The 20165-nt window shown below is 40.6% G+C and overlaps 1 protein-coding gene across 1 annotated transcript; it reads left to right on the plus strand.

Annotated features, from left to right (window-relative positions):
• Positions 1–6227: 6227 nt before the first annotated feature.
• LOC145127122 (uncharacterized) lies at positions 6228–6727 on the plus strand. Its single transcript, XM_079062375.1, has 2 exons — positions 6228–6347; positions 6422–6727. The coding sequence occupies exons 1-2, from the start codon at positions 6228–6230 to the stop codon at positions 6725–6727; spliced, it is 426 nt and encodes a 141-aa protein (XP_078918501.1).
• Positions 6728–20165: the final 13438 nt, after the last annotated feature.

Here is a 20165-nt window from a genome sequence, read left to right on the forward strand (position 1 = left end):
TGTGAATTTTGGATTAGGAAGGTTGAATTTCTAGGTCACGTGGTTAGTTCTGAAGGAATACACGTCGAGTACTTCCAAAATTAAGGATATTGAAAACTGGTCAGCACCCAAAACACCTACATAAATCCGTCAATTCTTAGGTCTTGCTGGCTATTATCGCAGATTCATCCAGAATTTCTGTCAAATAGCTAAACCTCTCACCACCGTGACGCAAAAGGGGGTAACTTTTAGCTGGGGAGAAAGACAAGAAACAGCATTCCAAACGCTGAAACGAGCTTTGTGTAGTGCACCGATCCTGTCCCTTCCTGAAGGAACAGAGGATTATGTAGTGTACTGTGATGCTTCTAATCAAGGACTTGGATGTGTTCTTATGCAAAGAGGAAAGGTTATATCCTATGCCTCAATACAGTTAAAGACGCATAAAGTCAACTATACAACACATGACCTTGAACTTGGAGCAGTAGTATTTGCTCTGAAGATCTGGAGACATTACTTATATGGCACGAAATGCACAGTGTTCATGGACCATAAAAGTCTCTAGCATATCTTCAATCAGAAAGAGCTGAACATGAGACAACGATGATGGGTGGAGCTACTGAATGACTACGATTGTGAGATTCTTTATCACCCTGGTAAAGCTAACGTTGTAGCTGACGCCGTTAGCAGAAAAGAATACTCGGGACGCCGAGTAAAGTCATTGACCATGACAATCCATTCACATCAGTCCATGCAGATCAGAGAGGCTCAACTAGAGGCCTTAAAACCTGAAAAACTGACAGGTGAATCATTCAGAGGAATGTATAAAAACTTCAAAGTCAGGGATGATGGAGTTTATTGTTTCATGAATCGAATCTGGACACCAAAGTTCGGTGGTTACAGAGATGTAGTCATGAATGAAGCACACAAATCCCGATACTCCGTTCATCCATGTTCAGACAAGATGTATCTGGACCTTAAGAAACTGTACTGGTGGCCAAACATGAAGGCCGAAATTGCTACCTTTGTGGGCAAGTGCGTTACTTGTGCCAAGGTCAAGGTAGAATACCATAAACCTTCAGGTTTATTACAACAACCTGAAATCCCTGAGTGGAAGTGGGATCGGATCACAATGGATTTTATAACCAAGTTACCTAAGACAACGGGTGGTTATGATACTATTTGGGTTATCGTCGATAGATTAACCAAATCCGCGCACTTCTTACCAATCAAAGAGACAGACAAGATGGAGAAGCTAACAAGAACTTACCTCAAAGAAATCGTTAGACTGCATGGTGTTCTAATATCTACTATTTCCCACCGAGATAGTAGATTCACTTCTCGCTTCTGGCAGCCTTTACAAAAATATTTGGGAACTAGGCTAGACATGAGTACAGCCTACCATCCTCAGTCTGACGGACAAAGTGAGAGGACGATTCAAAATTTAGAAGATATGTTGCGAGCTTGCATGATAGACTTTGGTAAGGCACGGGATACTCATTTACCCCTTTTTGAATTCTCTTACAACAATAGTTATCACACTAGCATAAAGGTTGCTCCTTTCGAAGCTCTCTACGGTCGTAAGTGCAGATCTCCTCTGTGCTGGGCTGAAGTGGGCAATACACAGTTAGCTAGAAGTCAAGTTCCTGATGGTGCCCTCACTGGTCCAGAAATCATTCGCGAAACCACAGAGAAAATCGTACAAATCCGGGAGCGACTTAAAGCTTCCAGAGATAGATAAAAAAGCTACGCTGATAAAAGAAGAAAACCTTTGGAGTTCCAGGTTGGTCACCGCGTCATGTTGAAGGTCTCACCCTGGAAGGGCATGATACGCTTTGGAAAGCGTGACAAGTTAAATCCAAGCTACATAGGACCATTCGAGATTCTTGCTAGAATCGGTCTCGTAGCTTATAAACTCCGTCTACCTCAAGAACTAAGTAACATACATCCTGTTTTCCACGTCTCAAACTTGAAAAAGTGTCTGTCCGACGAGAATCTTGTTATCCCACTCGACGAGATCGAGATCAACGAGAGCCTCAACTTCGTGGAAGAACCTGTAGAGATCATGGACCGAGAGGTCAAGCAAACGAAGCAAAGCCGTATCCCGATAGTGAAGGTTAGCTGGAAAGCCAAACGAGGACCTGAATTCACTTGGGAGTGCGAGGATCAAATGAAACTGAAATATCCTCATGTTTTCATTTAGTTATTTGTAATAGCTTATTTGCTTAAACTCTAATTTCGGGACGAAATTCTCTCTAACGGGGGGACGATGTGACAACCTGAAATTTCTATCTTGTACAACCAGTCAATTCAATCAAAGTCAGACTTGTTTCTGCTACCTTTTAGCACTGTTTAGGGTCTGTTTGAGGGTCTAAGCCTAGGACATCAAAGGATTAAGTGTTTAGATGTGTCAGTTGAAGCTCAAAACCATCAAGCAAGCCATAAACCCCTTTCATGAGGACTTTACGGCCAAGACACATGAGTTTATGGCCGTAAACTCATGGTGGCCGTAAACTCTTGGCTATATATGTGATACTTGGCCATATTTCAACACTTTTACCATTCCTTACTCAAGAACTCGAGTTTTGCTCTCAACTATCATCAAGTTCTTCACTTAAATCTTCAAAAATTGTAAGTGTTCCATCCCTTGATTAGTTGCTACATCACCTTAACTAGCATCACCCTTTTAATTCATCCATGAATTCCATATTTTGAGTCTAGATCTTCAAGATCCTCAAGAACACATAAGTTCTTTGGGCCGAAATCTACTCTTCTAAGCTTCAAATACGTAAGTACACTCTCCTTAGCTTGTTATATACTAGGAACACTTGATTTGCTCATTGAAAACAAGAATTATACAAGATCAATAGGAGTTTACGGCCATGAGGATCTCCCTTGGCCGTAAACCCTAATTAAAGGGACATTTGTTGGCCCTAAACTCCCTTAAGCTAAAGCATTGAACCTAGAACACTTCCTAGATGCTTGAATGGACTTTAAAACACCTTTGGTACAAAATACCATGAGTTTACGGCCGTAAACTCATAGGGCCGTAAACCCATGGGCCGTAAACTCATGGGAGTCTTACCATTTGGATCGTAAACTCCAATGTGAGGCCCTACACCCATTATATGCAACCCTATGTGGTTTAACACTTCATTACAAGTGTTTCCTAGTCCCTAAGGTTCTTCCATTGCATGATTAGTTGTTATAAACACTAATTGTGTTCATATATGTGTCATTATATGCTAAATAGGATCCGTGTGTGCTCAAGCCTTCACTTGACACTTAGCATCCTTTATCGATCTTACATTTGAGTTAGTCACTACAGGTGAGTTCATACCCCCGTATTTTCATAGTTTTTACTGTTTTAAGGGGGGGGGGGGGAATACAAGTCTAACACAAAGTTTTTGTGTTATAAACAAGTGATTTCAGATATCTTATCAAAATAGATTTCAATTATCATCAAATCAAATGGTTTTCAATGATTGTTTCAAAACGACATCAAGTTACCAAAATGGTTTCCAAAATATCAAACTTCTTTTAAATGTTTTTATAAACTTATATTTTCCCCAAAAACCATACTAGTATACATATATTTATATAAATAAGATTTAAAAGATTTAGGAGTGATAACCCACTTTGGTTCCTTTTCCTTGTTTGGATGTGGGATTACAAGTATCTGTTGTTTGTCCAAGTGTCATTTAAATTTTACTTATATATATTTGTATATGTATATAAGTATAAAAGTTTGTTCAATTAGTTTCAATTACCCTTCGTAACATGTTGAGCAAAGGGTCCCATTCATGAATACTCGTTATCAAATCAGAAAGTACATATAAATTATAATGGGTATAATTTATGATTCACAGAACATAAATTCACAATTCAAGCATACTAGAGTACATGGTTTCACAAAAACAAAGGTTTATTTTAAAATTATTCAAGTGTATACCTTCATACAAATACATGTTAAGTGTACTAATTCAAGAACATACTATCAATCATTTACTTCAGAATGATTGGGTTTTCATAACTGCTATACATGTAACGTTATATGCTTTTATGAGACAAGTAGTTCAGGTTGTTTAATTCATTTTAAACAATACAGTTAAAGTGCTGACATTATAACCAGAATCTCCAGCAGGGGATCAAACCAATGTGTGTATAGATCTATATTGGGATTGACAACCCCGCACTCGGACTGCTAGCTACAGTCAGGCATACATGTCTGTGAGTGACAATTGTTATCATCAACTTTCAGCGCATTCATAGCGTTGGGTCAGGCCATCTAGTCAGTATGGTTATAATAACTCATTAAAAGATATTAACAATACGTTAGTGTATAATTAACTAAAATTAAGTACATTTTCAAAGTACTAGTTTACAAGATACATTTTACAAGATATAGTTTACAGTATTACATTTCAGTTTACAGTACAGTTGATGACATCGGACATACTCCCAGATACAAGTTTACATAAAGATTACAAATACAGAACATTGGTTTACAAATAGAACAATTTTATACGAATACAACTACTTTTCATATACAACAGAAAATATAGGATTTTCTGGAAACAGTTTACATATTCAAGAAACAGAAGACATTCTTACAAAACATAAATACTTATGCACTCACTCAACTTTATGTTGATACTCTCTTTTTCAAATTACTTGTATTCTCAGGGAACCAGTAGATAGGTACACCCCGAGCTTTTGAGAAGATGGAGCTATTTATGTCTTGTCTTCTTCTTTTGTACAACTATTTAGTTTTAGTATACAATGTGAAACACATGTAAATATTTATACTTTTTAAATACAATGGTTGTTTGTACTTTGATTACTATATTACATGTGTTGTGATACTACAAATGAGGTCCTCCAACCCCGGACGTTTCCGCCGTCTGGTTTTGGGGTGTGACACAAGTATTCCCTCAAGAATTTAACAACCTCTAGACGCAGTTTTTCTGTCTAATTTGCATTCCACATAATCAACGTTAGTGAAGTCTTATAAGTTAAAGTCCTTTCCAGTAGGATACCATAAAATCAAGGCTTTGGATCCCCAAATATATGTGAAAATATGTTTTAGTATGGTAAATGGGAAACATTTTGATTTTATTGGTATCTCATGCATATACATGTTGAAAACATTATATCAATATGACTTATAGTGAGGTAGGGGAAAAAGAGCCAATCATGCCCAAAAAAAATCTTCCGATCAATGGGTTCTCTTCATGGATCTACAAACATTTTTTCACTAAAGGACATGGGAACCTTCACTAAGGCACAATTTTCCGTAGAATATTTCATCAATTATTTTGTTTTATACTTCTCATAATGCATGAATGTTCCTTTTACTAGTTTCTTTGTTTATAAACCTAAGAAGAATTTTATATTGTGATTCATACACATCTGAATTTTACTTACCAAAAGTCTTGAGAAGTGCCAACAATGGATTATGTTGAAACAAAAAGTGACCCTCTTCAGCTAAGGAACCGCAGACCTGAACACTTGGTGATACCATACAGAAGATTTAAACCGGAGACTGTTTTTGTCTTATGTCAACCGCAGACCTAAACACCAACCGCAGAGATGGACTATGCATGAAGACTTTTTGTTACTTTAACTGACATTGCTTGTTTACTTTGGATTATCCGGTGAACCTTTCATGGTCACCGTAGTTAGTATTTTAGATTTAGTTTAATCCTCAATGTAACTTTCGGGACTCTATAAATAAAGCATTCATCTTCATGTACTCAACACCACTCCCTGAACTTTTATTGAAATACGAAGATCATTCATCTCTATCTCTATTATCTTTTGATAAACCGAGTCCCTCTTCACTTTAAGTTGATCGCACTTACTAACTTGTGTTTGCATCCAAACCTCATTATGAATCAACTTGGTGTCTACTTGATATAACTTGTTGCTATTTATTTCCTTTATATTTCCACAATCTAACTCTCCTAACTTTTATTATTGCTGAGCTAACAAGATCCTTCGAGATTAACTTATTATTCCGCTTTATATTATCTTGTAACTAACATTTGTTCAAGTTTTCCTCTCAAAAATTGGTATTAGAGCCAAAGTGGTTGCTTTTTAAACAAAACTCTGGTTTTAGAAAGCCTTCTATACCACTAAAGCTCATTCTTAAAAAACACAAAAAAAACCAGGAAGTATGGCACAAGCTTTTTCATTAAACGTTTCCAACGGTGTTGGAGGTTCGAATAGAGCTCCACTACTTGTTGCAAATGAATAGCACCATTGGTCTCAAAGAATGGAAAGGTTTCTTAAGTGGTTCGGTAGAGATGTATGGAGGTCTATGGAAGAAGGACCCCATGTCCCTATTCTCACTCTCGTTCAAGCAGATGGTACTCAAGCACGACTAGGTGCAGGTCAGGAAGCCATGAACCAACCAACAAATGATGAGCTTGACAAAATGTAGAAAGATGCCATAGCCTTCTACGAAATCTCATGTAGTGTCGCTCCAGAAAACTTTGACATTAACATCGACTGCAAGTCCACCAAAGAGATCTGGGATGTGATCAATAATTTATACCAGGGGTCAGAACAAGCTCAAGACAAGAAACTTACAACAACTCTCAACGAATTCACCAACTTTAAAGCCTTACCTGGTGAAAGTCTTGACGATTCGTTCAAAAGGTTCAACCTTATCATCACAAAACTGTCAAATGCTGGTACAATCCGAAGTAATCATGAAACAAACTTGCAATTCCTCAATGGTCTATGAAGACACTAGACTACAACAAAGATGATAGTTCAAGGAGACAGAAAGATCCATACTTTCTCACTGTTCAAACTTTATGATCAACTTCAAGCCCAAGAATCGACCTGGCTAAAGGATTGCGTGGATCTGGGAGGACCACTTTCTTTGATGGCTCAAACTCCACAGTTCAAAACTCCTCGGTACCCATATACCGCAGAGTCATCCTACCAACACTCATATGACAGCCCAGCGCAGTCATATGAATCTGATGCAGAACTTGATGACGAAGAAGAGTTTCAGAATGACATTGCCCTGGTCAGCCAACAGTTCAATAGAATCCCACAACCATCCTTTCGTAAAAACCAACAGTTCACCAAACCACCTTTAAATCACAATCTTAACCCGCAGAGTAACCATCCAAGATATCCCAGAAATCCTCCTTCACAACCGCATAATACTTCATCAAAAGAGCTACCGTAGACTAACAAACCTTCAGACTCTAGTACCACTACTGAAGACAAAGATGGAGTCATTGTTTGCCATAAGTGCCACAAGGAAAACCATTTTTCCAAAGACTGCAAAGCAAACATGGTGAAAGACAAGGCATTCCACCTCAGAATGGCCCAAGAAATGGAGGAAAGAGAAAAAGCAAGAGCTTATGTTGCTCAAGTAAGAAGGGATCATCAAGTATGGTGTTTGGGTGATGAAGATGAAGAGATGGACAACAACAAGAAGAAAGGGAAAATATGCATGGTGGCAACTAGTGAGGAATATGGATCAACAAACATGTAGAAGAACTATTGCTACATAGCCATAGATGGAACTCTCAGCATCGTTGAACGGGTAAAAATTATGATCCAGTCTAATGATTACAGCATGCATGATTGTGAACCTTACTTAGAAAGACTTAATGACACTTGTGTTGCCGTCCTTACAGACTACAATAAAGCCTTAGATGAAAAGAATATAGCGACCCAAGAGCTGTATCATATGAGAGGAAGACTAGAAGACAAAAAGCTTAAAATTTCTATGTTAGAAAAAGACTTGTTGTTAGAAAAATGTGCTAGAATGTTAAGTGAAACTCAATTAGATATTGCTTTGAATCAACAACATCTTGCCCGAAAAGAGATTGTACGTTTAAATCTTTTAATTGAAAAACTGTTTAATGAAAGTGAAGGTATTTAGAATCTAGTTAACAATGGTACCGTAGACAACACTTATAATTGGGGATGGTCTAATGGGTACTCAACCGATGAGACCTCTTCTCCCCGGTTCAATGTCGAACGTCCCAATGTCCTACCTGATAGAACTTTTCATTATCCAGTCAATGACAAGACATATCCAGAAGACATTCAATGTCACTTCGGTAGACTTCGTGATCTAAGAAACAATTGTTTCATTGAGGAAAATCTTCCTGAATCCTTAGGTATCTCAGAGAATTTCATACCCATTATTGGCACAGTTTGTCCCGGTTCTCAGTCCAGTTTAGATGTGGATGAAGAAATTGTTTTGGAACGACCTGAAGTAGTTGTAAATTGTCCATCTTTGTCATCCAACACATGTCCCTGTCGAAAATCACCTTTGACTTACTTTGCGGTAGTCCAATCTTGTCTACCGCATACCCCAGTCCAAAGCACAACCACTCTTCAGCCTATCTTACATGAATTACCAATTGATAATTTTGAATTTGGACAATGTTCTCAAAATCCTGAACTTTCCAGTTCTGATGACTCAAGTCCTCGATTTTTAACTCCAACAAAGAATTTCAAAAAACCTCAATTGAATGTCACTAATGTGGTATCAACAAAAATTCAAAAAAATTTGGATTTACAAAAGGAGATCAGATCCTGACGTGAAAAGCGGGAAGCTGATTACAAGCACAAAACCTTCAAAAATCAAGTCAAAGTTTCAAACAAAAGGAATTTTGAAAAACCCATCTCTGTAAAAACTTTTCAAAAACATACTACAGTCCATGGATCATGTAGAAAAGAATGTACGATGACAAAATCTTTTCAAAACACTTCTTCAAAATTTCAAAAAGAATTCAAGTCACTTCCACAAAATACGTTTACAAATCCAAATTTCAAGGGTATTTTGCCAACTCCAAATCTTTCAAAATCATATCAGTCAGTCACAAAGTCAAACACCTAAGTCTAGGTCACATGAAAAGCCTTTTTCAAGTCTCAAGGACACTCAAGAAAAACACACCATAAGGACCGGTCAAAAGAAACAAGTTGCACCCTCCAGAACTTTGACAAAATATGGTTTCTGGATAAATAAGAAGAACCTTGCTTTTGGATTTTATTCACTAGAAGAGTCACGTCCAATCCCAACATGCAACATTCCAAAGAGGACAAAACATTCTGGACTTGGATTAAAACCTGAAAAGAAATCCGTTCAAAAGTCCCACATGCATGAATCTATTAAGTCTCACGTTACCCAGGGCTCCAAACTTGTTTGGGTGCCCAAACTAACCCTCTGATTTTACAGGCAATGTGCAAGGAGGAACACGAGGAAGAATGGTTAATCGATAGTGTCTTCTCCTTGCACATGACTGGAAGGTTGGAATACCTTCGAGATTTCAGGCCAATCATCAATGGTGGACACGTCACTTTTGGAAACAATGCAAACAGCATCATCAGGGGTTATGGAGTATTGACTACGGCAAGCTTCTCTATAAAACGAGTTGCTTACGTAGAAGGTTTAAAACATAATTTGATTAGTGTGGGTCAATTATGCAAAGCTAGTCATCGAGTTGAGTTTAATAATGAATACTGCTACATCATGACAAATGATAGAAATGCTTGCTTGATCAAATCTAAAGCTAAGGGGACAATGTATCCATTGGATATCTCTTTGATCATTGGCAAACTGCAGTTGTGTTTTTTGTCCAAAGCAGTGTCTGAAGTAAGTTGGTTATGGCACCAAAACTTGATCACCTTAATTTCAGATACATCAACAACCTGGTAACCGAAGAGTTAGTCTGTGGACTACCAATCTTGAATTATAACAATGATATGTTATGCCCAGCCTATGAATGTGGAAAACAAACAAAAGGTAGTCATCCTCTGATAGTTGATTCTTCAATCGTTGAACCATTAGAGCTAATTCACATTGATCTCTACGGTCCTCCTACCGTAGCCAGTCTACACCACAAGAAATATATTATGGTCATAGTTGATGACTTTACTCGTTTCACTTGGGTCTTCTTTTTTAGACTCAAATCAGACACACCGCAGATCATGATCAACTTCATCAAGGAAATAGAGCTCCAAATCAAACTATCAGTCTGATGGATAAGGTGTTATAATGGCATGGAATTTACTAATTAGCACTTAAATAGCTTTTTGGTTTCCAAGGGCATCACTCACAACTTCTCGACACCATATACACCATAACAAAATGGAGTAGTAGAGTGAAGAAATAGAACTTTAGTCAAAGCACCTAAATCGATGCTTAACTTTGCCAACCTTCCTCTCTACTTATGGGTAGAAGAAGTGGAAACTTCATGCTTTGTTCATAATCGAAGCATCAGTTGTAAATGCCTCAACAAGACTCCCTATGAAGGTCTCAACAATCGAATACCCAACATTCTATTCTTTCACATTTTTGGTTGCAGAGGTTTTGTGATCAATAAAAACGATAATCTTAACAATTTTGCACCGAAGTCATATGAAGGCATTTTTTGGGTTACTCAACCAACAAAGTTGCATACATGGTTCTTATACGGCGTACCAGACTAATAGTCGAAAGTTTTTACGTCAAGTTCGACGACTATTATGTTCGCAGCGCTACTCCTTCCACCGAAACAAAGTACATTATGGAAAGTGATATCCCCACATCCTCGGGTCCATTGAACATATCAAAAGTTTACTATGATGACCTCTTCAATCCCGCAGTGAGAGCATATCTCTCAAAAATTTTGGTGTCTCCGGTGGCACAACAACAACATGCAGTAGTATCTGGACCTATCTTGTCTAAAGGAACATCATTCAATACTTCCACCTCGTCGGTTGAGGGGGAAAGACTAGTTCCTTTGGAAGTAACAACCATAGAGGTTCCAGTACTTGATGATACTGCTCCGGTGCCTACCCACAAAACCAACCAACCAATAAACTGTTGGGTTTTGAGCATTCTAACACTCCTAAGTGTACATGCAACCCTATTTCCAAGGTTTATGATCCTATCTAGCATACATGGGGAACATTTTAACTTAAATGTAAGATAGAATAACATACCTTGTTGTTGATTTTGATTCCTTGAAACCTTGTGAGCCTAGCACCCCAAGTGTGATGCCTCAAATGCTTCACACAACACCAAATGTTATGTAGTAAACTTGGAGAGAATGTATAACACACTAAAATTGGCTCTAGCCCTCTTGTTCTACTTAGTGTAGCCGATTTTGGGAGATATCTCATGGTTTATATAGTGTGTTGCATTAGGTAAACCCTAGTGTAACATGACTCTTCATTTCCATGATCCATGGAGCCTCATAGCCCACTATATAAGTTATGGATGATTTACATAATCAACCCATATATTTAATTAGTTATCTTTTGATCACTTAATTAATTCTAAACTAATTCTTGATCAAACTAATTAAATAATATTATTAATATATTAGAACTTATAATATATTAATAAACCATAAGTGTTATTTCTCTCATTTAGTTTATCCAATGCATGGTGCCATGCAACCCAAATGGACCATGCCGGGTCGGGTCAATTACATACCAGAAATAGTTATGGACTTAGACACCTTATCCAACAGTCTTCCACTTGGATAAGTCTAATAACTATAACTGCAAGTATGACTTCAGGAACCGATCGGCAATCGTAGCTCTTTCAAGGTCTCTCGGAACTGAGAAGATGATGATACGCCATTTAAGATAAGTGATCATATAATCCTCTGTTCTAGATATCAGTCGGGCAAATACATAGAACAATGTCTTACTTATTATCCAGCAGTTTGTTTCCCGATTTCCGATTTGTTTGACAAAGAACTTAATTGAACACATCAACTTAGTTCTGACCGGGCCCGGTACATAGGTCAAAACAAAATCATCGAGGGGCCCAGATATCAGCTTCTAATCCAAGAAGGAACAAATAAACTTCGACTCATATGTTTCCTCTACTAATTGTTTAATTATACACAAAAGCACGTTTTATAACATTGAGTTACCAATGCGTTTTTGTACAATCAATGCATAACCGTAACATCCGGGAATTTGGGTATATCTGTTTAACCCTTCCTCTTCTCCAAATTGTCAAGAGAAGCCCCTTTATGGAAATGTTGCAAAGGACTACGATGGGCGTACTGAAGAGTACGCTGCGCGTACTCATTCGCTTTTAATAAACGCGGACTTCATGAAGTATATTGGGCATACTAAAGTTACACTGGGCGTAACCGGCCCAAATGCAAAACCCTAATTTAGACTTGAGACCTTTATAAAGAAGGTTATGGCCTTATCCTCAGCCACCATTTGAGTGAGTGAAACCCTAAAAGAGAGCCAACCTTCGTTCTAAGCTTGTGTGAGTGTTTTTGGAGCTAAAGTGCCTTTGTGTGTTAGTAAAGAAGAAGAGGAGATTCTTGTGAAGGCTAGAAGTTGGAGTGCAAGCTTGGATCTGAGTTCTACAGAGGGAGAAGCTTCACTTGGAGGTAAAAAGCTCAGAAGTTTCCTTGTTGTTATGGTTGTGTGCTTCTTGGACCAATTTTAGGGTTTTTGGTCCCAAGCTTGAGGCTTTATGAGTTGATGCACTCCAAAGCTTAATAACCTGTCCTTTTAAGTGTTTCTTGTGGTGGAGAACCATAAAAATAAGGCCTTGATCGTGTGAATCTACCCATGCATGAGTTATGAGCACTTTGGATTAAGAAAGCAAGAGTTTTCATATGTTGTGGCCTTATCAGCCATGCAAAGGCTTAAAGTTGTTAACTTTATGGAGTAAGAGATGTTAGGAAGTCCAGATCCAAGAGTTGAGCTAAGGTCTTAACGAGTTAAGACCCAGAAAATGGATTAAGCAAGCCTGATGGTACGCGCCGCGTAATTCCAGTACGCCCCGCGTACTGGGTTGAGGTCCCCTATCAGTTCCTTGAGTGTTTGGGTACACTGAGCGTACCAGGGGGTACGCCCCGCGTAACTCCTTTTGGGGGTTTTTGGGCTAAGCATTTTGTTGGGCCTTGAGTGTTGGGCCGGGAGTTTGGACCTCATATAATAGAGTCTTGGACTAGAGAAGTGTATGTATGTGCTTTGGGCCTTTGGTTTGGACTTCCCTTTTTGGTTGGGATTTGGGCCGTGTGAGGGCCCATTTATTATTGGGCCTTGGTGGGCCCAATGGACTTAGGGCATTAATGGGCGGGTAGGTGGTCTATCTTTAGACCCAATGGACTTAGGGCATTAATGGGCGGCATTAATGGTCTGCCGAGAGGTAATGTTAGAGCATGAGCAGGTTGACATCGGGGACTGAGATGGTCAAGGACAAGGATACACCCTATTGAGCATAGTAGGGCATGTATTAGCTTCAGCGGCAGATGATCAAGAAGAGGATATTGGGGCGGTGGCTCTTATTGTCATGATGAGAAGTTTCTGAGGATTTCATCGGAGATTCGGGGTATTTGGAATTGCTTGACCTCCATCGGGGAGATCATCGAGCATTGCGTATCACCTTCCAAGAGTAGGTGCGATGCTGTTAGTAACAACAGTCTGTGGGTTAGATTGTTGGCGAACCAATTGGTGATGGTTTGAACCCTGAATGGGGGAGAACCGGGTACTTTTGAGGAGATTAGAGATTTGTTCAAGGGTGGTTAGAGAATTGGATAGAGAGGCCTGCGGTGTGGATTCCTGAGACCAGAGTTATTGGTGGTCAAGGGGAGGTGCAGAGTGAGATAGTGCATGTGGTACGTGTTTGAGAAAGAATGAGTGTCTCCATGGAAAGTGGCCATTGGTCGGAGACCTTGTGGTGGTTAGGAATCCTTCAAGGTTAAAAAGGTGAATTCGAGGTGGTTGGCTTGTGAGGTTAGTTCGGCGGTTGAGAGTTTCTGGTTCAGAGTATGGGCTATTATATGTAGTATGGGAAGGAAAGAAGTTGATTGAGCAATCAAATTCAGGGTTGTTATGAGTATTCTTGCATGAGTTTTGAGCAATAGAGGAGGAAGTCTCGGATTATCATCTTCGTGTTCTGAGTCGTCGGCAATTTCTCCGTGTTTTAATTTGGGAGATGGAATATTCCGGGGTATCCGAGTTTAATGTCCTAATTCTCGGATTATTTTGAGTTTGAGTTTAAGATGACAAGTGATGCATCGGGTGTCTATGGTTTCGGTGGGGGCCCTTCAGCTAATTGACATCAAATGGATTTATTTGAGAGTGTGAATTGCAGCGAGAAAAAGAGGTTTTTGTCACGACGGTGGTCGTCCGAAGTAGTGATTCTTAGCCTGGATGGGTGTGTGTGTACCTATCTATGCTGGGCCGCAAGGCATGAGTTAATGATCGCAGTGTGATGTCAACCTGAGGATGAGATTGTGAAGTGGTAAGAGTTAGTGGGGTGGGACTGCGAAGAGCTGCAGTTCAATGAGTTAGTGCAAAAGGGTGTTGTGATGCTACGGGGAGCCGTAGTACTCACTAGTCAGAGGAGGGTGTTGTGATGCTATGGGGAGCCGTAGTACTCACTAGTCAGAAGAGGGTGTTGTGATGCTACGGGGAGCCGTAGTACTCACTAGTCAGAAGAGTGTGTTGTGATGCTACGGGGAGCCGTAGTACTCACTAGTTAGAGAGAGGGTGTTGTGATGCTACGGGGAGCCGTAGTACTCACTAGTCAGAGGAGGGTGTTGTGATGCTACGGGGAGCCGTAGTACTCACTAGTCAGAGAGAGGGTGTTGTGATGCTACGGGGAGTCGTAGTACTCACTAGTCAGAAGAGGGTGTTGTGATGCTACGGGGAGCCATGGTACTCATTAGTCAGAGAGGGGGTGTTGTGATGCTACGGGGAGCCGTAGTACTCACTAGTCAGTAGGAGGTTGTTGTGATGCTATGGGGAACCGTAGTACGCACTAGTTAGGGAGAGGTTGTTATGATGAAGCATTCTTGATCAGAGCATGACACAGAAGAGTTTTAGGCATGAGTAGCCCTAATCTATGAGTTTTTGGGAGCATGGTGGTCGGACCAGGGGCGAGACCGGGTCTCCTCAATGATCGGGAATCATTATATTCTGAGTAAGGTGTGGACATCGCAATCCGAAGGGATTGGATAAGTGAAGTACGCATGGGTTGCGGGTCACGAGTCATGAGTTGAGTGGGTCTTGGGGACGAGTGGTTACAACTACGGGTCGGACCAAACTCTCGAGTTGAGTTGAGTCTTGGTGGTGTGTTAGATAGGTGAGATGAGATTCTGGAATCGGAGGTTGGATTCCATATGAGGGGTATTGTTCGTCATCTGATGTCTTAGACCTGAGTAGGTCAGGGCCTTGGTTCGGGAGGTGCAGCGGGATGCACGAAACTATTGAGCAGTAATCGACAGAGTTCAGGGGTGATCCGATCTTCAATAGAGTGTAGTGTTCGCTTGAGGGAAGCGAACTGCGTGACTTGTGCGTCACTAAGAGTCGAGAAAGTTATTAAAAGATGGGAATCGGTGAAACCTTTTTGGTTATGGGATGGGTGAGCATGAGGTTCATCTATTGGGTTATTAAAGTAAGAGAATATTCCCAGGCGAGCATGATCAATTTCTGGTGTCCAAGATTAGAGTTTTGGGTTCATCCCCTCTGATGAATCCTGATGTTGGTGCTTGTAGTAGGTCCTGGAGAAAGGGGGGAGATTATGATCTTTCTGTCCTTTTGAGTTGAGATCGGGTTTGATCAGGGAATCAGGGTTGGTAGAGTGTTCTTAGAGTCTGTTAGTCAGCGGGCGGTTAACAGGATGATGATTCGAGTGTGATCTGGCCAGGAGATAGACCGCAAGAGTTTTCAAGCTCTGAAGATTCAGATTGAGTACCGCAGCGACAGTTGGGTCTGCCCTTTTGGGTCAGGAGACCCTGGTGGGATCGAGTATCTGTGGAAGCGATTGTTGTATGGTTTAAGGACCTTCGCTAGTGCATCTCGGGTAGTTGGGTTCGATCTATGTATGGTAAGGAGAGATTTCGAGGGCGAAATCTAATTCAAGTGGGGGAGAATTGTAACATCCGGGAATTTGGGTATATCTGTTTAACCCTTCCACTTCTCCAAATTGTCAAGAGAAGCCCCTTTATGGAAATGTTGCAAAGGAGTACGCTGGGCGTACTGAAGAGTACGCTGCGCGTACTCATTCGCTTTTAATAAACGCGGACTCCATGAAGTACGATGGGCGTAACCGGCCCAGATGCAAAACCCTAATTTAGACTTGAGCCCTATATAAAGAAGGTTATGGCCTTATCCTCAGCCACCATTTGAGTGAGTGAAACCCTAAAAGAGAGCCAACCTTCGTTCTAAGCTTGTGTGAGTGTTTTTGGAGCTAAAGTTCCTTTGTGTGTTAGTAAAGAAGAAGAGGAGATTCTTGTGAAGGCTAGAAGTTGGAGTGCAAGCTTGGATCTGAGTTCTACAGAGGGAGAAGCTTCACTTGGAGGTAAAAAGCTCAGAACTTTCCTTTTTGTTATGGTTGTGTGCTTCTTGGACCAATTTTAGGGTTTTTGGTCCCAAGCTTGAGGCTTGATGAGTTGATGCACTCCAGAGCTTAATAACTTGTCCTTTTAAGTGTTTCTTGTGGTGGAGAACCATAAACATAAGGCCTTGATCGTGTGAATCTACCCATGCATGAGTTATTAGCACTTTGGGTTAAGAAAGCAAGAGTTTTCATGTGTTGTGGCCTTATCAGCCATGCAAAGGCTTAAAGTTGTTAACTTTATGGAGTAAGAGATGTTAGGAAGTCCAGATCCAAGAGTTGAGCTAAGGTCTTAACGGGTTAAGACCCAGAAAATGGATTAAGCAAGCCTGATGGTACGCGCCGCGTAATTCCAGTACGCCCCGCGTACTGGGTTGAGGTCCCCGATCAGTTCCTTGAGTGTTTGGGTACGCTGAGCGTACCAGGGGGGTACGCCCCACGTAACTCCTTCTGGGGGTTTTTGGGCTAAGCATTTTGTTAGGCCTTGAGTGTTGGGCCGGGATTTTGGACCTCATATAATAGAGTCTTGGACTAGAGAAGTGTATGTATGTGCTTTGGGCCTTTGGTTTGGACTTGCCTTTTTGGTTGGGATTTGGGCCGTGTGAGGGCCCATTTATTATTGGGCCTTGGTGGGCCCAATGGACTTAGGGCATTAATGGGCGGATAGGTGGTCTATCTTTAGACCCAATAAGTGAGAGGTTGGACTTAGCTCCTAATTGAGATTATTGTGGGTTTGGCACAGAATTAGAGTCTGGTGCGCAGCAGCAGTGATTATAAGAGCTGTTCTTCATCCGAGGTGAGTCTTCTCACTATACTTTACCTAGAGTGGTAATTAGAGTTATGTTAAAGAGTATTTTGTATGCTTTTGCATGATGTGATTTCTATGTAATTTATGATATGTATGTTACAGAGTTTACAGAGTTAGGACCGGAAGGTCCACAGAGTTAGGGCCAAAGGGCCCACAGAGTTATGGGACTGAAGGGTCCCACTGAGACACATTGACCAGAGGGTCAACAGAGTTATAGTCTCGAGTGGCGTATGTGTTGTATGTGGTATTTTGGGGAACTCACTAAGCTTTGTGCTTCCCGTGTTATGTGTTTTGTGTTTCAGGTTTTCTCGAGATCGCGGGACGGCACCGGCTTGATTGTACACACCAGAGAAAGAGTTATATTTTGAGGATCCTGGATTATTAATGGAGTTGTGCTCTGTAATTCGAATAAACGAGATTTTATACAATTTGTTATGAAAAGTATGCGGTTTTAAAATGAAAACTCTGTTTGAAAATTTACGGCGTTACAATAACCAATTCATAGGCAACAAATCATATCTCTAGGTTTGAAGACTTATATGATGTTACCGTCTCACGATCACTCGAGATAAATTCCATGAAGTGATACCAGTGAGTGTGGGTTGATTCCAATACTCAGAACTTATGAGTACTCATGCAGTGTTGTCCTAAAACTTGACACCTACAACCAACTTCACGACAATCTTAATTCATATCTACTTCCAACATATGACCAACTGTGGAAAATTTGAATAATATGTAAAACAAAACATAATATTATGGAAGTCAAAACAAGCAAAAGAAATTATAGTAAACGATTGACAGAAGATAGCAACACTTTACTCATAAATAAACACAACTTTTATTTATCATCAAATGTCAATTACACTTTACAAATTTCCAAAATTATCTAACTACTAAAACTAATATCATCCTTTAGCCCTATGCTCCGAGCATGCTGAAGATGCTTAACCCGACTCAGTCCCTTCGTGAGGGGATCTGCTGGGTTCTCATCTGATGATACCCTCTTTGCCACGAGGATTCCTTCTTCTATGCGATGTCTGATAAAGTGATATTTTCTGTCGATGTGTCTGGATCTCCCGTGATCCCTTGGTTCCTTGGCTAAGGCAACAACACTTTCAATATTACAGAAAATTTCCATAGGCTCCTTTATAGCTGGTACAACTCCAAGGTCTCCAATGAAGTTTTTCAGCCATATTGCCTCCTTTGCTGCCTCGCTCGCTGCTATATAATCTGATTCACAAGTGGAATCAGCTACTGTCTCCTGCTTGGAACTCTTCCAAGTAATTGCTCCTCCGTTTAGGGTAAAGACCCAGCCCGACTGAGAGCGGAAATTATCCCTATCAGTCTGGAAGCCAGCATCACTATACCCTACAACTCTCAAGTCATCACTCCCACCGAGGGTAAGGACCCAGTCCTTAGTCCTCCGTATGTACTTGAGGATATTATTTACCGCAGTCCAGTGAGCCTTGCCAGGGTTCCCCTGATACCTGCTAACCATGCTCAAGGCAAACGCTACATCAGGTCGAGTACAAGTCATAGCATACATGATCGATCCTACAGCCGATGCATAAGGTACTCGACTCATTTCTGCTATCTCAGCCTCAGTACTCGGGCTTTGAGTCTTACTCAATATGGCGTTACACTGAATAGGTAACTTCCTGCAGAGTTGGGATGTCATTTCCTATGAGTAGTATGTCATCCACATACAATACCAAAAAGCTAACTATACTCCCACTAGCCTTGACATATACACACGATTCATCTTCACTCCTAAAAAAGCCAAACTCTTTGACTTTCTCATCAAAGCAAAGATTCCATCTGCAAGGTGCTTGCTTTAATCCATAAATGGATTTCTCAAGCTTACACACTCTATTAGGGTACTCTGTATTGACAAAACCCTCTGGCTGACTCATGTAAACATCCTCAGCCAACTTTTCACTAAGGAAAGCGGTTTTCACATCCATTTGCCATATTTCATAGTCATGAAATGCAGCTATGGCTAACAATACTCTAATAGACTTAATCTTGGCCACTGGTGAAAAGGTCTCATCATAATCAACTCCTGGAGTTTGAGAGAAGCCCTTTGCAACCAGTCGTGCCTTATAAGTGTGTATATTACCATCCATGTCGGTCTTCTTCTTGAAGATCCATTTGCACACTATAGTCTTACGACCTGGTACATTCTCAACCAAGTTCCAAACTTGATTTTCATACATGGACTGTATCTCGCTGTCCATTGCCTCTTTCCACTTGGCTGACTTAGGGCCTGCCATGGCTTCCGCGTAACTCTTAGGTTCATCCAGCCCTACTAGTGTATCATCACTAATAAGTGTGTCACCTTCCGCAGTAATATGGAATCCATAGTAATGGTCAGGTGCATTCCTAACTCTTGTGGAACGCCTCAGAGGTACAGACTCGTCAATTGGCTCAATAGGAGTTTCCTCCTCAAGTTGAGTGCTAGGGTTTTGAAGTTCCTTCACCACTTGACTCCTGAATTTCTTCAAGGTCAACTTGCATCCCACTGTTTCCTTGGCTTATGAAATCTCTTTCTCGAAAGAAAGCCCTCCTAGCTATAAAGACCACATTCTCACAAGGTGTGTAGAAGAGGTAACCAAAGGATTTATGTGGGTAGCCGATGAAAATACACCTCTCACTTCGAGGTTCGAGCTTATCATGAGTCTCGCGTCTCACGAAAGCCTCGCAACCCCAAATCTTGATGTGGTCTAGTTTGGGTACTTTACCAGTCCACATCTCATGAGGAGTTTTGGCAACTTTCTTTGTAGGGACTAGATTAAGGATATTGGCGGCAGTCTCTAAGGCATACCCCCAAAATGAGATTGGTAGCGAAGCTCGACTCATCATGGAACGAACCATATCTAACAAGGTTCGATTATGCCTCTCAGCCACACCATTCAACTGCGGTGTCCTGGGAGGTGTCAATTGTGAGACAATCCCACATTCCCTAAGATAGTCGAGGAACTCTGAACTAAGATACTCACCACCTCGATCGGATCGAAGCATCTTAGTGTT

The sequence above is a fragment of the Lactuca virosa genome, chromosome 7 (assembly GCF_052849685.1).
Source record: "Lactuca virosa cultivar CGN04683 chromosome 7, Lactuca_virosa_CGN04683_v6, whole genome shotgun sequence".
NCBI classification, from domain to species: domain Eukaryota; kingdom Viridiplantae; phylum Streptophyta; class Magnoliopsida; order Asterales; family Asteraceae; genus Lactuca; species Lactuca virosa.